Here is a 20556-nt window from a genome sequence, read left to right as displayed (position 1 = left end):
GACTTCCTGTCCATTCTCCACAACTGCCCCCCTCTTTCTATAGCAGCACACCGAATACTAAGCAAACGCTGAGTACTGGGACAACATCCTATCAAAATAACCAAATTTGATGGATTTTGAAGTAATCGAGTACCAAGTATCATTGAAAACATTTGTGAAAAGCCTGAAAAAAAATGTAGCTGCTTAGTGAACAGAGGCTGTGTTTGCTTGAGTTCTTTTTCCCAAATCATTTTAAAAGTATTCACAGCTCTACCATGTATATTTTTCTTCCAGAAGTAATAATAATTAATAATAATTTATTAGATTTGTATGCCGCCCCTCTCCGATGACTCGTAGCAGCTCACAACAGAAGTGAGATGGAAAGTCAGTAAAATGAGGACCAAAATTGTTGGGGGCCATATGCTGATTCTGTAAATTCTTAGAGAGGGCTCTAAAGTCTTGTTCTATTATTGCTATTTTTTTTTTTTAAAAAAATGTCCTAGTACCGTGATGGTGAATTTAAAACCGACCTTCTGGGCAGCTAGAGGGCGCTCTTCAACTTGCATAAATTAAAACTCAGTCCCTAGCAACCAACTAGAGTTGAGCCATGTCGGACTCTTCTTAGCAGTGCACTGGAGAATGGGGATGCATGTGCACACCTGTTCCCTCCCCCCATGCATGTGCACCCCTGTGCTGCCCTCGGTGCATGCGCACAATCCTCCCCCATCCCTGTGCATGCGCACAGACCTTTCTGAAGCCCGCGAAGATGAAAAAACAGCTGAACCAGAAGTTCTGGTTTGCCCATTGAGCTGTTTTTCGCACTATGGGGCTTCAAGGAAGCTTCCCTGAAACCTCCTTGGTTTCCCCAAGGCCAAAAATCAGCTGGCTAGTGCACACATGTGAGCTGGAGGTGTCATAGGGCAATGCCTTGCGTGCCCTCTGATATGGCTCTGCGTGCCACCTGTGGCAGGTGTGCCATAGGTTCACCATCACGGTCATAGTACATCCTCTTGCTTGAGATTCCCTATATTGAAGACTTTATACCCAGGCTAGGTTAAACTTTAGACTTACATGTGATTAGTGTGGAGGATACCAAACTCTGACTATATTGCACTTCATAATTTTTGCTTTTTCATTCTTAACAAACGTATTTTGAAAATAGGTGGATGATAAGTTTTAGTAGTTGGGATCAATTTATTTCTTGATTCATTTTACAATTTGAAATTCCTGCTTTTTCTATGAAAATACATAAATCACAAATGTATAATTAAAGTAAAAAAAGCCATCACAGTTAGTTCTCAACTTATGACGATTCGTTCAAAGCTACAGCGGCACTGAAAAAAAGTGACTTATGACTAGTCCTGGCATCCCCATAGTCAATGTTTAAATTTTGTCCACTTGGCAATCAGCATGTATTTGCTATGTTTCAGTGTCTCAAGGGTCATGTGAATGCCATCTGCAACCTTTCCAACTGGCTTCTGATAAGCAAAATCAATGGAGGATGTCAGATTCACTTAACAACTGTTGTGATTGCAGTGATTCGCTTAACAACAATGGCAAAAAAGACTTTAAATATCAGTCGTGACTTACTTAACAATTGCCTTGCTTAAGCAACAGAAATTTTGGTTCCAACTCTGGTCATAAGTTGAAGACAAAATGAGAATGTTCTAAAATTGTTTCACTTTTTATAAATTCTTTTAATCTTGTGAATTTACTTCATCTGAATATCAGTTGTAAGAATTTTGTTTTTTATGATCCTCGAATCCCTTTGTTTTAGGGTGGAGTCGGGGCGACTGAGTTGAACTGAGCGTTTATTGGCCAGATGCCCTTCCTGGCGCCTACGTGGAGTGCACAGTAGATATTTTTTCGCTGCGCCATGATAGAGAGACATCTGCTGCTGCCTAGGATTGAACTCTCAACCTTCTGAGTGGGAAGTGAGCATCTTCACCTCTAGGCCACCATGCTGCTCATCTGTAGTCAGAAAATACTTACTTGAATAATTTTTTCTACTCCTTGGAAACCATGCTTCTCAAAGTGTTCAGCTAGATTAAGGAATGTGTGACGTTCCAAATAGCAGCAATTACTGATGACAATTAAAAGCCTTCGTTCCTAAATAAAAAAAAGGATCCAATGAAGGGAAGTTCTTTAAGAAGAAAATGCACATACCAATCAGTTTGCCCTAATGGTACACAAGAAAAGGCAAATGCTAACCAGTTAAAAGTTTAAATAGTTCTTAAATAGAACCTTTAACATCTTTATTAATTTCATTATATGTCCAGAAAAACCAGATCCTTGACAATTGAAATATTCACAAAAAGAGTGTACATAATCACTGAATTTATGTAAAAAACTATTCTGCCAAAAACTATTCTGCATCATTCAAATGTGTTTTGAGATTTGAAACATCAAATTTGAATGCACACCTGATTACCGATCAAAAGAAGAAAAACAACAACAGTGAGCCTAGCAATGTAATCTGGACATCTTCCAGTCAGTACTTTATAACATCTTTTTAAAGGAAGTGATAGCTTCCTAATGTTTCCTGTTTCTAGTTAAGAGTGGGTTGCTGTTGTTTTTTTAAATTTGGAATTCCCACTCCCCACTTCCTCGCATAACTCTTCTAGCTCAAATATAAACTTGTCTCTCTTTGTATGCATTGCATGCTTTATATATTCCCACCGATTTTCAGCCATGTTCAATATTTTGAAAGCCATTTCAAAACAATAATCTTTCTTTCCTATAAATATTTCATGATTAAGTTTAAAGTATGCTTTGGACTATTGCCTTACTGAACTATCATAACCTTTCAATTTTGGTTTCTTGATCAAGTACTGAATACCATCATGTACAAGTTGATGTTTACAAGTCTATTCTTCTTTCCAGCCTCACAAATTTCTTGAAAAACTCCAAAAGACAGGACTATCCTAATGCTATCTACTGGAGTCTTTTCTTCAAATGCTTCACATCTGCCCCTCCCCGCCCTCAAATTTTTGTGTGGCTGTGGCCATGGTTGAACAGTTCAATTTTTCTTTCATTAATCCAAAGAACTATATTCCTAAATGTTTCAGGCTTAATGGGTTTTTTTTCCTACGGGGAAGGCATAGTTTACATAATTTATTTTGTAATGATTTCAGAGAAAAGGTTAGATCATGGTTGTATATGTGATGCTTCACTATGGACCTAGAAATAATTATTATAGTGTCAGCTAAATTTTTCAGCAGGTTGTTTCCAGTGATTCATGGCTTTTGCTTTGTAGATCTGACTAGCAGTGTGACAGTTTTAGCAGAGATTTTTTCTTGCTATTCCAGATTCTCCATTGCAGAAAGCTTAAAAAAACTTTTTTGCAGCTTTTTCCTACTTTTAAGTATGATTTTTCAAACACGTTGCTTAGAAGAAGCAAAATAGACAGAAGACAATCACAATTGGAGAGGAAAAGAAAGTATTTGTTCCCTTGGCAAAGTATCTTTTATCTAGCTAGCTAATCTTAATGAATCAATTATTTTTACCATCTTCAACTCTGAAAAATAGCAGAAGTAATTAACTGCCAAAAACGGGACCAAGTTTCTGCATCTGCTGTATTTATTTTTTTCCCATTCAACAAATAATAGGATATAAATAGTCAATATTGATTCAAATTCAATTCAATTCAATTTATTGGATTTATATGCCGCCCCTCTCCGAAAACTCAAATGTGAAGAAAGATGTCATTTAACTTTCCACCACAAAGAGGTTGTATCAGCTTCTGTTCATTTAGGGATGGATGAAACAGACAACTTAATCAGAGATGCCTAAACTTTTGTGTACAACTGTATATGCAAATAAATCAACTGATCTGAAGTTATGAGCCAATTTAAGAGTTTGTGCAAGCTTTTAATTAAAGCACACATCTAAATTCTTGGCTAGCCAACCACGAATTTCTATTTTATTACAGTTTGCAAAACATGCTCTGCTAACAATATTTCCATATTGTAAAGAAATAAAAGTAGCACAATATACATACATAACATACTTCTAAACGAATTATAGCATAATTTCTCTTAATTTGGGGTTTAATGGATATCAATAATACTTACTACAGACAAACTGAAATCTTCATGGATGCTTCCAAATAAATCTGAAGATGAGATGTCACCTGAAAGACTAAAGAATTTTGCAAGTAATCAGTGATTAATCCATTTTGGTATTAGGATTATAAATTTATATTTGTTTCCTAATAACTCTAATAAGTTTAACTAACATGGATTCTTTTAAAAAAACCAGTTAAATATATACAGGTTTTTTTTAAGAGGCCTGAAGTTAATATAGGGTACCGTAATTTTTCCTTTGCACAGAACCCATATTGAAGAACATGAATTCACTAGAGTTGGGCAGCTAATTTAAACATATACAGTGATCCCCCGGTTATTGCGTCCCCAACCATTGCGAACAGGGTAATTTGCGAATTTTGAACCCGGAAGTCAAAATACCATCTACGCATGCGTGCCCTTTTTTCTATGGGCACGCATGCGTAGATGGCGCCGGGCAGATCAGCTGCTGGGCGGCTTCCCTGGGTCTTCCCCCTCTTGCTGGCGGGAGGGCGAAGCCCCCCCCAGCACCCGCTCACCCGCCCTTCGCCCTTCGCCCGGCCACCCGCTCGCCCACCCGCTCGCCCTTCGCCCGGCCCCGATCGTTTTAAAGCAGGCGCGCCGTTCTCCGCTGACTCCTAGCGAACTTCCCCGCTTTAGAAGTCAGCGGAGAACGGCGCGCCTGCTTTAAAACGATCGGAGCCGGCCGGCTCCGATCGTTTTAAATCAGGCGCGCCGTTCTCCGCTGACTCCTAGCGAACTTCCCCGCTTTAGAAGTCAGCGGAGAACGGCGCGCCTGCTTTAAAACGATCGGAGCCGGCCGGCTCCGATCGTTTTAAAGCAGGCGCGCCGTTCTCCGCTGACTCCTAGCGAACTTCCCCGCTTTAGAAGTCAGCGGAGAACGGCGCGCCTGCTTTAAAACAATCGGAGCCGGCTGGCTCCGATCATTTTAAAGCAGGCGCGCCGTTCTCCGCTGACTCCTAGCGAACTTCCCCGCTTTAGAAGTCAGCGGATGGGGGTTCGGGGGGTGCTAGCGAGCCCCCCATGTCGGTGGCGACGTTGTAAAACACCCGCGCCGCCCCCAATCTTCGGCTCCTCGCTAGCGCTGCGGAAGTTAAAAACACCATCTACACATGCGCAGATGGTGTTTTTACTTCCGCAGCGCTACTTCGCGAAAACCCGCTCGTTGCGGGGGGGTCCTGGAACGGAACCCTCGCAACGAGCGGGGGATCACTGTACAGTGATACCTCGTCTTACAAACTTAATTGGTTCCAGGACAAGGTTCTTAAGGTGAAAAGTCCGTAAGATGAAACAATGTTTCCCATAGGAATCAATGGAAAAGCCAATAATGTGTGCAAGCCCATTAGGAGAATCCAAAATATTAAGGCTTTAAAAAAAAAGGGGTGAGCAGACAAACTGAGGGGAACGGAGTGGGGGGAGGGAGTCCCAACGAAGCAAGGTGAAAAGAGCCTCTCTTGAGTCCCTGCCTCCTGTTTTTGTCCCCCCCACTCTGTTCATCTCCCCCACACCTTTCTCCTCTCTTGAGCTCCATGAGTCTTTTCTTCCCGTTTTTTCCCACCCCACTCTGCTCATCTCCCCCACACCTTTCTCTTTCCTTGAGCCCCATGAGTCTTTTCTTCCCGTTTTTTCCCACCCCACTCTGCTCATCTCCCCCACACCTTTCTCTTTCCTTGAGCTCCATGAGTCTTTTCTTCCTGTTTTTCCCCACCCCACTCTGCTCATCTCCCCCACACCTTTCTCTTTCCTTGAGCCCCATGAGTCTTTTCTTCCCGTTTTTTCCCACCCCACTCTGCTCATCTCCCCCACACCTTTCTCTTTCCTTGAGCTCCATGAGTCTTTTCTTCCTGTTTTTCCCCACCCCACTTTGCTCATCTCCCCCACACCTTTCTCTTTCCTTGAGCTCCATGAGTCTTTTCTTCCCGTTTTTCCCCACCCCACTTTGCTCATCTCCCCCACACCTTTCTCCTCCCTTGAGCTCCATGAGTCTTTTCTTCCTGTTTTTTCCCACCCCACTTTGCTCATCTCCCCCACACCTTTCTCCTCCCTTGAGCTCCATGAGTCTTTTCTTCCCGTTTTTTCCCACCCCACTTTGCTCATCTCCCCCACACCTTTCTCCTCTCTTGAGCTCCATGAGTCTTTTCTTCCTGTTTTTTCCCACCCCACTTTGCTCATCTCCCCCACACCTTTCTCTTTCCTTGAGCTCCATGAGTCTTTTCTTCCCATTTTTTCCTACCCCACTTTGCTCATCTCCCCCACACCTTTCTCTTTCCTTGAGCTCCATGAGTCTTTTCTTCCCGTTTTTCCCCACCCCACTTTGCTCATCTCCCCCACACCTTTCTCTTTCCTTGAGCTCCATGAGTCTTTTCTTCCCGTTTTTCCCCACCCCACTCTGCTCATCTGCCCCACACCTTTCTCTTTCCTTGAGCTCCATGAGTCTTTTCTTCCCATTTTTTCCTACCCCACTTTGCTCATCTCCCCCACACCTTTCTCCTCCCTTGAGCTCCATGAGTCTTTTCTTCCCGTTTTTTCCCACCCCACTTTGCTCATCTCCCCCACACCTTTCTCCTCTCTTGAGCTCCATGAGTCTTTTCTTCCCGTTTTTTCCCACCCCACTTTGCTCATCTCCCCCACACCTTTCTCCTCCCTTGAGCTCCATGAGTCTTTTCTTCCCGTTTTTTCCCACCCCACTTTGCTCATCTCCCCCACACCTTTCTCCTCCCTTGAGCTCCATGAGTCTTTTCTTCCTGTTTTTTCCCACCCCACTTTGCTCATCTCCCCCACACCTTTCTCTTTCCTTGAGCTCCATGAGTCTTTTCTTCCCATTTTTTCCCACCCCACTTTGCTCATCTCCCCCACACCTTTCTCCTCCCTTGAGCTCCATGAGTCTTTTCTTCCTGTTTTTTCCCACCCCACTCTGCTCATCTGCCCCACACCTTTCTCTTTCCTTGAGCTCCATGAGTCTTTTCTTCCCGTTTTTTCCCACCCCACTTTGCTCATCTCCCCCACACCTTTCTCCTCCCTTGAGCTCCATGAGTCTTTTCTTCCCGTTTTTTCCCACCCCACTTTGCTCATCTCCCCCACACCTTTCTCCTCTCTTGAGCTCCATGAGTCTTTTCTTCCCGTTTTTTCCCACCCCACTTTGCTCATCTCCCCCACACCTTTCTCCTCCCTTGAGCTCCATGAGTCTTTTCTTCCTGTTTTTTCCCACCCCACTTTGCTCATCTCCCCCACACCTTTCTCTTTCCTTGAGCTCCATGAGTCTTTTCTTCCCATTTTTTCCTACCCCACTTTGCTCATCTCCCCCACACCTTTCTCTTTCCTTGAGCTCCATGAGTCTTTTCTTCCCGTTTTTCCCCACCCCACTTTGCTCATCTCCCCCACACCTTTCTCTTTCCTTGAGCTCCATGAGTCTTTTCTTCCCGTTTTTCCCCACCCCACTCTGCTCATCTGCCCCACACCTTTCTCTTTCCTTGAGCTCCATGAGTCTTTTCTTCCCATTTTTTCCTACCCCACTTTGCTCATCTCCCCCACACCTTTCTCTTTCCTTGAGCTCCATGAGTCTTTTCTTCCCATTTTTTCCTACCCCACTTTGCTCATCTCCCCCACACCTTTCTCTTTCCTTGAGCTCCATGAGTCTTTCCTTCCCGTTTTTCCCCACCCCACTCTGCTCATCTGCCCCACACCTTTCTCTTTCCTTGAGCTCCATGAGTCTTTTCTTCCCGTTTTTTCCCACCCCACTTTGCTCATCTCCCCCACACCTTTCTCCTCCCTTGAGCTCCATGAGTCTTTTCTTCCTGTTTTTGTCCCCCCTACTCTTCCTGTTTTTGCGATCCTGGGATTCCCCTCCTGGGATTTCCCTACAGCATCGCGTTTTTGCGGAAGTCAGGAGATGGGGTTTCCCATGGAGGGGAGGCTCAGGGGATCCCAGGATCGCAAAAACTAGCGCTTGGCTTGCAACAAAAGTCTGGAGGCGGGGCATCCCAGCGGCGGCGGCAGGTTCGTAAGATGAAAAAAGTTTGTAAGAAGAGGCAAAAAAATTCCGAACCCTGGGTTCGTATCTCAAAAAGTTCGTATGACGAGGGGTTCGTATCATGAGGTACCACTGTACCGTGTTTTCCTGAAAATAAGACACTGCTTATATTTTTTGAACCCCAAAATAAGTGCTTGACCTTATTTTTAGAGAGGTCTTATTATTTTAGGGCATGTGGAGCAAGACAGGGCTCCTCTTGTCATCTTACCTGATTTCCAGCTCTGTCTCCTTAACTCTAACCAGAGGAAGGGCTTATATTTGGGGGAAGGTTTATTTATTTTTGGAGGAGGGCTTATTTCTGGAGAAACACAGTAGTTATATAATAAGAAATGGAAATTACAGTTTATGATTTGTCAAGACTTATTTAAAGAAATAATTTTCCAAATTTTTGGAAACAAGAACCATAAGCTAACAACATAGACTGTTTGCACCATACTATACTAAACATGTTTTGGTCAATTTGATTCAATGTGAAAATTGTTAAATTATTTAGCTGTGTCAAATAAATGACACAAATTGTTTGTAGAATCTCTAAAATCAACGATCTATGAATAAAGTGTTCTGAATAATCATTTCAAGATTAAATATGAATGAAAAGTGGAAGTTTGCCAGATTCTAGAATTAATTACTGTTAAAAAAACCTCATCACCCAATTATTTCACTTACTGAGTAGTATCTATATCACTGTCAGGCTTTGTACTCAGTTGCTCCAGGCAATCAATGAAGACCTACAAAAGAAATAAAATCAATGTATCTGATACCATCATTTATTACAAGTAGTGCTAACCAAGGTAAGGAATTTAAGTAGCATTTTCCAGCCTTTTCACCTCTGCAGGGTATTTTCTATTTCATTCAAACAGTTTAATTTTAGCTGAACTTTATTGTCTTACATTTGTTTTTAATTCTATCTCGTATTCTTGGTAAACAGAATGAAACAAACAGTTATGGCTTTAAAGATTTCAACAATCCACAAACAAAATGGAGATTTTATTGTCACTACACCTCCAAACAATGTGATGACTTCCATTGTTTTCCTATACGTGTGTGTATTCCAAAAGAAATGGGAACATATGATGGAAACATGTATTCCCTATTTTATTTATTTTTCTTTCTAAGGCAAACTATATAATATTTAATAGATATTTCTTTCTTCAGTTCATCAATTCTCCACCTACATTTAAAATGGATTTCATCTAACCTGACCTCAAACCAGAAACAGGCATGGGAAACAAAAAAATAGCAATTCATAATTAGCAGGAAATGTATTACTTCCTCTTTCTTGCCCCTCCCCCCAAATTCTTTTGTATGTCTCTAAATGTCAAATACAAATGTTAACCTTCATAATTTCTGTGAATACAGTATTTTGCTTCTCTCCACTTTGGGGGGATGGGGGGTGGGTTGCCTTATAAAATGAAAAAAAAATGCTGAACAGATATATGCAGTATTTTGGATTTGAAGGCAGAGAGATGCTTTGGTGCACAAGGGGTTCCCTTGTAGCAGCTGTCTGTAGATCCTTAAAGGATCTGCTTCTTTTCTTGGAATTGCAGAAATGTGCAGAGACATTCATTTTTTGGCTTTGGACTTTAAGCACTGCATAGATCTAATGTTCAGGTTTCCATAAACTGAATGGGCTTTTTAAAAAACAACAACAACACTACAACTATTTATTGATAAGATACTTGTAACCAGCCTTATGTGTAGCCTGCATCTGTATAACTAAACCAATTTCTCCTTCCATTTTCTTCCATCTTCCCCTCTATGCTGATTTAAAACCTATGTTAGTCTAGCCACTATGCATCTGATACAGTGAGCAGCAGTTCATTGAAACTTATGCCTTTTAAGAAAACGTTTTTAGTTGGGAAAGGTGCTACCACATTCTGTTCTTTTTTGCTGATTCATCCCATGTATTCTGCTTGGTAAAAAACAGATTTACTTTGCTATTGTTTTCTTTTGTCTAGGTCAGTGTTTCTGGCTGGGGAATTCTGGGAATTGAAGTCCACACATCTTTAAACTGCCAAGATTGAGAAACACTGGTCTAGGTCATGCCAAGATCAACTAGATCAATGATGGCGAACCTATGGCACAGGTGCCACAGGTGGCACGTGGAGCCATATCTACTGGCACGTGAGCTGTTGCCCTAGCTCAGCTCTAACATGCATGTGTATGCTGGCCATCTGATTTTTGGCTTACACAGAGGCTCTGGGAGGGTGTTTTTGGCTTCCAGAGAGCCTCTGGGGGGATGGGGGAGGGCGTTTTTACCTTCCCCCAGCTCCAGGAAAGGCTCTGGAGCCTAGGGGGTGGGGTGTGAAATACGGGCCTACTGGGCCCACCAGAGGTTGGGAAACAAGCTGTTTCTGGCCTCAATAGGGCCTTCAGATGGGCAGGGGAGGCAATTTTCACCCTCCCCAGGCATTGAATTATGAGTGTGGGCACTTGTGCAGGTGTGATAGTCTGTGCCTATGTGCTTTTGGCACCCGAGAGAAAAAAGGTTTGCCATCACTGAACTAGATAGCGAACAAAAAATAAATCATCACCTTGGATCTGTTCTCACCTGCCTAGCAAATTCATGCTTTAAAAAAATAATAACAACAAACCAGTTATAAGATTATCCAAATAAGAATATTGAATACAAAATAACTATATATAGACAAATATTTGGAATGTATATACAACAATATATATAAGCTGCTGTATAAAAATATTGTTTACCCCATCCCCCTTCTACTTCTCTTTTTTGTATTCCCATCCCCCCTTTCCCTGTTTTTTTTATAACCTAATAAAGTATATTTTAATAACAACAAACCAAATGCTCTAACTTCGCTTTCTTTCCTTATTTCAGTAGTTGGTTCTAGATAACTGTATTGTTCTCTATAGTTCTAGATAATTGTATTGTTATTTACAGCTAAAAGTTTAATTCAGGTCCCATAATCTATGGAAGAAGTACATATAACTGAACAAATCTATTAGCAATAGCAATAGCACTTAGACTTATATACCACTTTACAGTCCTCTGTACGTGATTTACAGAGTTAGCATATTGCCCCCAACAATCTGGATTGCCATTTTACCAATCTTGGAAGGATGGAAGAACCTATTAATTTAGATCTTTCTCTTAAGTCATACATTACCTCCATGATATTAATGCTCAGGTGGCAAACATCTTCCTGTATTTTTGTCTGCTGAAAAACCTAAAGAAAAACAATTATTGTTGGAACAACCGATTGAAATGGCTTCACATGAAAAAGCCAAGTATTTCCTGTGCATTTGCCTTGCTCTTCACTAACAACTTGCAGCTACACATTAGACTCTCTAAATAGAGGCTAAAAGAAGCAATAACTAGAAGCTAGATTTAATTTCTTACAACATCTTTCAAGTATTCTGCTACACAGATCCAGGAGTCTGATCTTATTAATGCTTTACAAGGATGGTAGGGTGTGAATGATTGTCTGGTGGTGGGCACTATTCACAAAGCACCTGTTTTATGTTGTGTGTGTGTTCATATTTTAAAAAAAATCAATTAAATAAAAATTAAATAAAAAGAAATAATGCTTTACAAGGCATTGATTATTGGATGCCAAGTGCACAGATCTGCAGATAGGTAAAGAATATATGTATTTTAATTCTCTTCCAAAATAAATCAACTAAGGATGACAAAAGTTAGTTTTCTCTTCAAGTTGTAGTAAAAGAGTAGTAAAACATACAGTATATGAATCTGAGTGCTTTGACTGTATATTGTAATTGCTACTGTGTCTTGATCTATTTTCTGCAACAGTTACCTATATTTTTTTAGTGATTTCTCATTTCTCAGTCTTGCAATCAAATACTGATTTTGAGGAACAAATTATCAGCTTAGTAATTCTGATTTACCAAAAAGGTTAATGCTCACTGAATGTTTAATTATTTAACACAATATGAGTAGACTGCACCAAGTTTCACCTACAGAGTGTACCTTTAAATTCTGCTTTATATTATTATATTATTAAGTGGAATAAAAAAAATGCATTCAAGATTACTTACGCTAGTCTCCCCAGATTTACAGTCCAAAACTCCTTTAAGTGACTGGATAGAGTGTATAACACATTGTTCAAACTGTGATGGCTAAAAGGAGAAAGAGGAAACTGTAGATTACTCATAAAATCACATTACTTATAATTTTTAAAAAAATTATAAAATCACTGTATTATACTTTCAAGTATTTGTCCCCCTAACGATGAAGAACTCAAGTTTGTGTACTACATATTAGAGAGTTCAAGTACACAAAAGTATATCTGAAACTGTGTGTAAATCTAATAATATGTCATTGAGATCCCTTAAGAAATCTAACAAGCTTTTTCCAATACGATGCCCTTTATTTTTCAGAATTCTTCATCCAGCAGAACCAAGGTATTTAAAGGAGATTACATTAAAGGCAACTTTCATATATCAGCTTGCATAGAAAGTGCTCATTAATTGCAATCCTATCATAAAATGTATTCTACAAATTCAGTGAGAATACTCATTTTTCCATTCCCTTTAATAATTCTGTGTTTAGGTTAAAGGTTATGGTGAACAATGAGAAAATAATAGCCTGTAAAAGCGATTGGGGATTTGACTCCAGATTTTCTCAGTCTCAGTATGATAATCTAGCTCTTCACTCCTGTGAAGTTCTCCAATTCCTTCAGATGTGGCTCTTCTGAGGCTACATCTTCTAGTATTGCTATTAGATTGGTCTTCTTAAATAGATGGCACTTGATTTTTTCCCCATATTCAGTTTCCTGACATGCCAACACAAATTTAACATGACACCATACAATGCCAATATTTGAGAAAAAAATGGTAATTTACTCACCAAACTGGTCAAGCTCTCATTATCAACAATCCAATCTTCCTTCTCAGCCAATTTTTTCACATCTGTAAAAAAGGAATTAATGTCAAAACCGTTATCTTCAGCATAGCATAAAACTACACTACGAACTGAAATGATATGTCATTTAAGAATAGTGTCAATTAAATTATATTTAAAAATAATGGCAAAAGATTTTATACATTAAGCTTATTGCAAGCAAAGCAAGAAAACTCAACCTGTATTGGAAAGAGTGTACATTAATTCTTATAGTATCTTAGTTATGTTCACCACTTTGAGTTATATATAAAAAAGCAGAATAAAAATAAAATAATGATGTTGGTGTTGATGATAATAATACTGCACGAGTCAAAAAGAGGGCTGTGAAAATATTTACTGACTCCTCACATCCTGGGCATAAATTGTTTCAACTCCTACTCTCAAAATAATGGTATTCTCCGAGTCTTCAGAGAAGGGTGGCATACAAATCTAAATAATAATAATAATAATAATAATAATAATAATAATAATAATAATAATAATCATCATCATCATCATCATCTAAAAATCTAAAAATTGAGCTGCAACGTCTCTGGCATAAGCCAGTGAAAGTGGTCCCAGTGGTACTTGGCTCGCTGGGTGCAGTGCCAAAGGATCTCAGCGGACATTTGAAAACCATCGGAATTGACAAAATCTCCATCTGTCAATTGCAAAAGGCCGCTTTACTGGGATCGACAAACATAATTCGCCGCTACATCACTCAGTCCTAGGTGCTTGGGAAGCGCCCGACTGGTGATGAAATACGAAATCCAGCATAGTGATCTCGTTTGCTGTGTTGTATTGACATAATGATAATAATAACAACAGCAATAAAGCCATGATGGCGAACCTATGGCACGTGTGGGTGCCATATTGGTGGTCATGCGAGCTCAGATCCAAGTTGGGAAATGAGCCATTTCTGGCCTCTGGATGACCTCTGTGTGGGGGAGAAGGCAGTTTTCTAGACTGCCTAGAAAGGCTCTGAAGCCTAGGGACCGGAAAAAAATAGTCTTGCCATTGTGTGCTGAGAGCATTGGGAGGGGGGCACACACGCATGCGTGGGGCCGCCAGCATGGAATTATGAGTGTGGGCATGCGACCCTACCCAACGCACCCCCTTTTTGTACACGAACCAAAAGAGGTTCACCATCACTGCTATATAGGGCACTTCACACTAAGACAACTAAACACAAGAAGTTTTTTCCCAAACGCCATCACTCTGCTAAACAAATAATTACCTCACCACTGTCAAACTGTTCACTAAGGCTGCATTACTATTAGCCTTCTCATTGTTCCTATCACCCGTATCCTCCCAGTTATGACTGTAACTTGTTGCTTGTATCCTTACAATTTATATTAATATTGATTTTTTTCCTGATTGCTTATTTCTCCCCTATGACAATCATTAAGTGTTGTACCTCATGATTCTTTTCAAATCATGTATCTTTTCTTTTATGTACACTGACAGCATACGCACCAAAGACAAATTCCTTGTGTGTTCAATCACACGTGGCTAATAAAGAATTCTATAATAATAATGCATGTTGCTCATTGTACTTTAAAATGTTTTAAAGAGGCAAAAAATTGTTGAAATGAACAAATTTCCATATTCTACATACATTACATACAGAACAAAACTATCACTAAGGTAAATTCAGAGGTACAGATAGTTCTTGCTTACTGACTACTCATCCAGTGACTTTTCAAAGTTACAATGGTCCCAAATAAAAATTAAAATCAACACTCAAACATTTATTTATTTATCAATCAATCAATCAATCAATCAATCAATCAATCAGATTTGTATGCCGCCCCTCTCCGTAGACTCGGGCGACTAACAGCAATAATAATACAATGTAAACAAATCTAATATTTAAGTTAATTTAAAAAAGAACCCCAATTTAAGAAACCAATCATACATACTGACATACCATGCATAAATTTTATAAGCCTAGGGGGAAGGGAAAGTCTCAATTCCCCCATGCCTGACGGCAGAGGTGGGTTTTAAGGAGCTTACGAAAGGCAAGGAGGGTGGGGGCAACTCTGATATCTGGGGGGAGTTGGTTCCAAAGGGTCGGGGCCGCCACAGAGAAGGCTCTTCCCCTGGGTCCCGCCAAACGACATTGTTTAGTTGACGGGACCCGGAGAAGGCCAACTCTGTGAGACCTAACTGGTCGCTGGGATTCGTGCGGCAGAAGGCGGTCCCTGAGATATTCTGGTCCGGTGCCATGAAGAGCTTTATAGGTCATAGCCAACACTTTATAGGTAATAATCAACCAAACATGGGAGCAGCTGCAGTGTTCCCTCAGTAATATAATCATGATTCATTTGCTTGGCAATAGGTATGCCAATATAAGAATTGCAGTGTCCAGGTACCAACCTTTGCAACTATCACAGCTGGCTTCTAACAAGCAAAGTCAACAGGGAAGTTGGCAGAAAGTTGCAGGCTGCAATCACATGACACTGCATTCAACAAGTCTGGTGATTCATTTAAGAATTGCAACTGGAACTGACACTGTAAGCTGGGCAGTCACACAATGTTTCATTTTACAATGCACTTTACACTTAGTAATGAGGGATGATGGTCTCAAACGCGATAAGTAAGCAAGGACTATCGGTATGTGAAAATAAAATCACAGATGAGAATTAAGAAAAATAAACAATTAGAGGTCATCACTGATAAAAACAAAATTTCAAAGAACAACGATTACAACCTTCAGCTGTACGTTGCAATGTAATCATTATACAACGGACTCTCAGGTCAAAAATGAGATCCTGGGTGATCTGAAGCATATCGTTTGGTATTTCGAATGCAGTAAGAGATTCATAGCTAAGCCTGGAAAGACAAAGAAAATAAAATTTACTTGTTTATTATGTGATTCAGATGTTAAGGTATCCTCAGATGGGATGTGTAATATCATCTTAGTACTACAGTGTTCCCTCGATTTTCACGGGGGATGCGTTCCGAGACTGCCCGCGAAAGTCGAATTTCCGCGAAGTAGGGATGCGGACGTAAATACACTATTTGTGGCTATGAACAGTATCACAAGCCTTCCCTTAACACTTTAAACCCCTAAATTGCAATTTCCCATTCCCTTAGCAACCATTTAGATTATTACTCACCATGTTTATTTATTAAAGTTTATTAAAAAAAATATTTATTAAAGACGGACGAAAGTTTGGCGATGACATATGACGTCATCGGGCAGGAAAAACCGTGGTATAGGGGAAAAAACTGCAAAGTATTTTTTAACTAATATTTTTGAAAAACCGTGGTATAGGCTTTTCGTGAAGTTCGAACCTGCGAAAATCTTGGGAACACTGTATAGGCTTTTCGCGAAGTTCGAACCCGCGAAAATTGATTTCTGACAGTCTCAAAATGGGTGAACAGTGCAGTCAGGCGGTAGGGAAAGCAAGTAGGATGCTTGGCTGCATAGCTAGAGGTATAACAAGCAGGAAGAGGGAGATTATGATCCCGCTATATAGAATGCTGGTGAGACCACATTTGGAATACTGTGTTCAGTTCTGGAGACCTCACCTACAAAAAGATATTGACAAAATTGAACGGGTCCAAAGACGGGCTACAAGAATGGTGGAAGGTCTTAAGCATAAAACGTATCAGGAAAGACTTCATGAACTCAATCTGTATAGTCTGGAGGACAGAAGGAAAAGGGGGGACATGATCGAAACATTTAAATATATTAAAGGGTTAAACAAGGTCCAGGAGGGAAGTGTTTTTAAAAGGAAAGTGAACACAAGAACAAGGGGACACAATCTGAAGTTAGTTGGGGGAAAGATCAAAAGCAACATGAGAAAATATTATTTTACTGAAAGAGTAGTAGATCCTTGGAACAAACTTCCAGCAGACGTTGTAGATAAATCCACAGTAACTGAATTTAAACATGCCTGGGATAAACATAGATCCATCCTAAGATAAAATACAGAAAATAGTATAAGGGCAGACTAGATGGACCAGGATGTCTTTTTCTGCCGTCAGACTTCTATGTTTCTATGTTTCTATGTTTCTAATTGAGGGAACACTATACCTCCAATGGAGCCCTTTCTTTCAGTAATGCCAAACACCTAGGGCAATGATGGCAAACTATGGCACGGGTGCCACAGGTGGCATGTTGAGCCATATCTGCTGGTACGCGAGCCATTGTCCTAGCTCAGCTCCAACGTGTATGTGCGTGCCAGCCAGCTGATTTCTGGCTTCCAAAGAGCCTCTGGAGTGATGGGAGGGGGCATTTTTACCCTCCCCCGGCTCCAGAGAAGCCTTTGAAGCTTGGGGAGGGAGAAACATGAGCCTACTGGGTCCACCAGAAGTTGGGAAACAGGCAGTTTCCAGCTTCCAGAGAGCCTCTGTGAGGTGGGGGAAGCTGTTTTTGCCCTCCCCAGTCATTGAATTGTAGGTCTGGGCACTCATGCATGCGTGATAGAGCACGTGCACGCTCTTTCGGCACCTGAGGAAAAAAAGGTTCGCCATCACTGATCTAGGAAAAGTCCCAATGATACTTCATACAATTGTAACGGGGAAAAGTCGGATACAAGTAAAAGCACAACAGCAGCATTAGGTGAAATCTAGGTCTGAAAATGACCACTTTCTTTATGACAAGCTCTCCCCATGTATAGATAAACAGTATACTATCATTATCTTGTCAAGAGGCTAAGATAGTGACGGTAATTTCACCCTCAGACTCTGGCGATATTCATATCTTTTCTTCCTATGAATGCATATTATGATTTAGTTTCAAGTAATTTAGTAGTGAAAACACTAATGCTTTGAGAGCACAAACTTTTGCTTTCTGCCACAGCTGCAAGACAGGACTAAAAGCCAACTTTTGTAGAACAGGAAAAGACTGTAATTTTGAGTGGTTCTCAAGTTCTCATAATTTTTAATCATGTTTTTGGATTGGTTACTTTTTACCATTGAGTAGATGTTGACAGGTTGCAATTCTTAAACTCTTTGTTTTTTAGTACTTCTTTGTGTCCAGTGTTTGGAATAGCAGTAACTTTAGGAGGAAAAGCTAGAATACTTGATGCTACAGGAATTAAAAGTTGACCATAATCAATGTGTAGTTTAAGCTAAATGAAGAATAGTTTAACAAAAAGTAAATTAATGCTAAGTAAAATTACATGGCAACAAAAGCTAATGGAAAAAGGAATTTTAGATGCATTAAAAGCATAGTCATAAAGTACAGTGGTCCCTCGATCATCGCGAGGGTTCCGTTCCAGGACCCCTCGCGATGATCGATTTTTCGCGAAGTAGCGGTGCGGAAGTAAAAACACCATCTGCGCATGCGCAGATGGTGTTTTTACTTCCACCGCAGCAGCGAGGAGCCGAAGATTGGGGTTTCCCCGCCGCCTCGCTGCTGCTGCTTATCCGCGTGCGCGCCGCCGGGGCTTCCCCCACCCACCCGGTTAGTGTTGTTGCTTCCCAGCTGGGAAGCGGGCCTCGCGCGCGCGCCGCCGGGGCTTCCCCCACCCACCCGGTTGCTGTTGTTGCTTCCCAGCTGGGAAGCGGGCCTCGCGCGCGCGCCGCCGGGGCTTCCCCCACCCACCCGGTTGCTGTTGTTGCTTCCCAGCTGGGAAGCGGACCTCGCGCGCGCGCCGCCGGGGCTTCCCCCACCCACCCGGTTGCTGTTGTTGCTTCCCAGCTGGGAAGCGGACCTCGCGCGCGCGCCGCCGGGGCTTCCCCCACCCACCCGGTTGCTGTTGTTGCTTCCCAGCTGGGAAGCGGACCTCGCGCGCGCGCCGCCGGGGCTTCCCCCACCCACCCGGTTGCTGTTGTTGCTTCCCAGCTGGGAAGCGGGCCTCGCGCGCGCGCCGCCGGGGCTTCCCCCACCCACCCGGTTGCTGTTGTTGCTTCCCAGCTGGGAAGCGGACCTCGCGCGCGCGCCGCCGGGGCTTCCCCCACCCACCCGGTTGCTGTTGTTGCTTCCCAGCTGGGAAGCGGGCCCCGTGCGCGCAACGGCGCCACTTACCGGGGCAAGAGGGGGAAGACCCAGGGGAAGCCGCTCAGCCCGGTGGGGAAACTCCACCATCTACGCATGCGTGGCCATAGAAAAAAAAGGGCACGCATGCGCAGATGGTGTTGTTTACTTCCGGGTTGAAAACTCGCGATATAGCGTTTAGCGAACATCGAGATCGCGAAACTCGAGGGATCACTGTAATTCCAATGAGAAATTTAAAGAAAGCAGAAGCAGTCAACAGAATACACTAAGATCTTATGGAAATATGAAAAGAACATACAGTGGTACCTCTACCTAAGAACGCCTCTACTTACAAACTTTTTTAGATAAGAACCGGGTGTTCAAGATTTTTTTGCCTCTTCTCAAGAACCATTTTCTATTTACAAACCCCAGCCTCCGAAACTGTAACCGGAAAAGGCAGGGAGAAGCCTCCATGGGGCCTCTCTAGGAATCTCCTGGGAGGAAACAAGGCTGGAAAAGGCGGGGAGAAGCCTCAGGGGCCTCTCTAGGAATCTCCTGGGAGGAAACAGGGCAGGAAAAGGGGAAGAGAAGCCTCCGTGGGGCCTCCCTAGAAATTTCCTGGGTGGAAACAGGGTCTCCACCCTCCCTGTAGTTTCCCCAATCGCACACATTATTTGCTTTTACATTGATTCTTATGGAAAAAAATTGCTTCTTCTTACAAACTTTTCTACTTAAGAACCTGGTCACAGAACGAATTAAGTTCGTAGGTAGAGGTACCATTGTATTAGAGAGAGCGCCTTGGTGGGGCAGTGGTTAGAGTGCAGTACTGAAAGCTACTTCTGCTGATCACCGGCTGCCAGAAGTTTGGCAGATTGAATCTCAGTAGGCTCAAGGTTGACTCAGCCTTCCATCTTTCTAAGGTCGGTAAAATGAGGACCCAGATTATTGGGGGCGATATGCTTGTCGCTCAGAGAGGACTGTAAAGCACTGTTAAGTGATATATAAATCTAAATGCTAAATTACAACGGGGACTGCATACATACAGACTGTAACTTGAATGGCAGGAATCTTATGTTCAAATAAAAGGAAGAAAGAAAAAGAAATAGCACATCAGCTACAAAACAAATATAGGAATCAGGTATTAGAACAAGGGTCTCCAACCTTGGCAATTTTAAGACTTGTGGACTTCAATTTCCAGAATATCTCAGTCAGTACCTGGCTGAGGAATTCTGGGAGTTGAAGTCCACAAGTCTTAAAGTTGCCAAGGTTGGAGACCCCTGTATTAGATAACTCTGAAAAGGCAGACCTTTTTCTGCCTATATTTCCATATATTATATAATGGTCAGTTCCAAGTTGGAGTACTGTGTTTAGTTCTCAGCCCTACATGCATGAAAGATTCAGAGGAACCATAATAGATGTATTTGATCAGTGATTTGAAAATTAAATCACACGAGAGAAGACTGATGGGAGTAGTTATGTTTAATCTTTGCAAGAAACTGATGAGGATGAGATACAACAGCACTTGTTAAGTATCTGAAGTGATATCACACAAAAAATAAAGACCCAGTTTTTATTATCTCAGAATGTAGAACATGAATTAATGATTTGAAGTTAAAAGGAATAATAGTTTGACTGAACATTAGGAAATCTATCTAATAGAAAGAGCAGT

At 41.6% G+C, this 20556-nt stretch overlaps 1 protein-coding gene across 2 annotated transcripts in view; it reads right to left on the bottom strand.

Moving 5' to 3' along the window:
• EXOC2 (exocyst complex component 2) overlaps positions 1–20556 on the bottom strand; it is a 119965-nt gene that overhangs the window by 35511 nt on the left and 63898 nt on the right. For both annotated transcript variants that reach the window (XM_070747169.1, XM_070747170.1), the window contains exons 16-22: positions 15669–15790; positions 12923–12984; positions 12112–12192; positions 11223–11282; positions 8761–8822; positions 4053–4119; positions 1972–2088 (exon numbers count right to left, since the gene is read on the bottom strand). In XM_070747169.1, coding sequence (XP_070603270.1) covers positions 1972–2088; positions 4053–4119; positions 8761–8822; positions 11223–11282; positions 12112–12192; positions 12923–12984; positions 15669–15790 — 571 coding nt within the window. The remainder of the gene's footprint in view (positions 1–1971; positions 2089–4052; positions 4120–8760; positions 8823–11222; positions 11283–12111; positions 12193–12922; positions 12985–15668; positions 15791–20556) is intronic.

Source organism: Erythrolamprus reginae, chromosome 3, assembly GCF_031021105.1.
Source record: "Erythrolamprus reginae isolate rEryReg1 chromosome 3, rEryReg1.hap1, whole genome shotgun sequence".
In the NCBI taxonomy this organism is placed as follows: Eukaryota; Metazoa; Chordata; class Lepidosauria; order Squamata; family Dipsadidae; genus Erythrolamprus; species Erythrolamprus reginae.
Note: the sequence above shows the minus strand (reverse complement) of the source record. Positions and strands in the feature narration are given on the sequence as shown.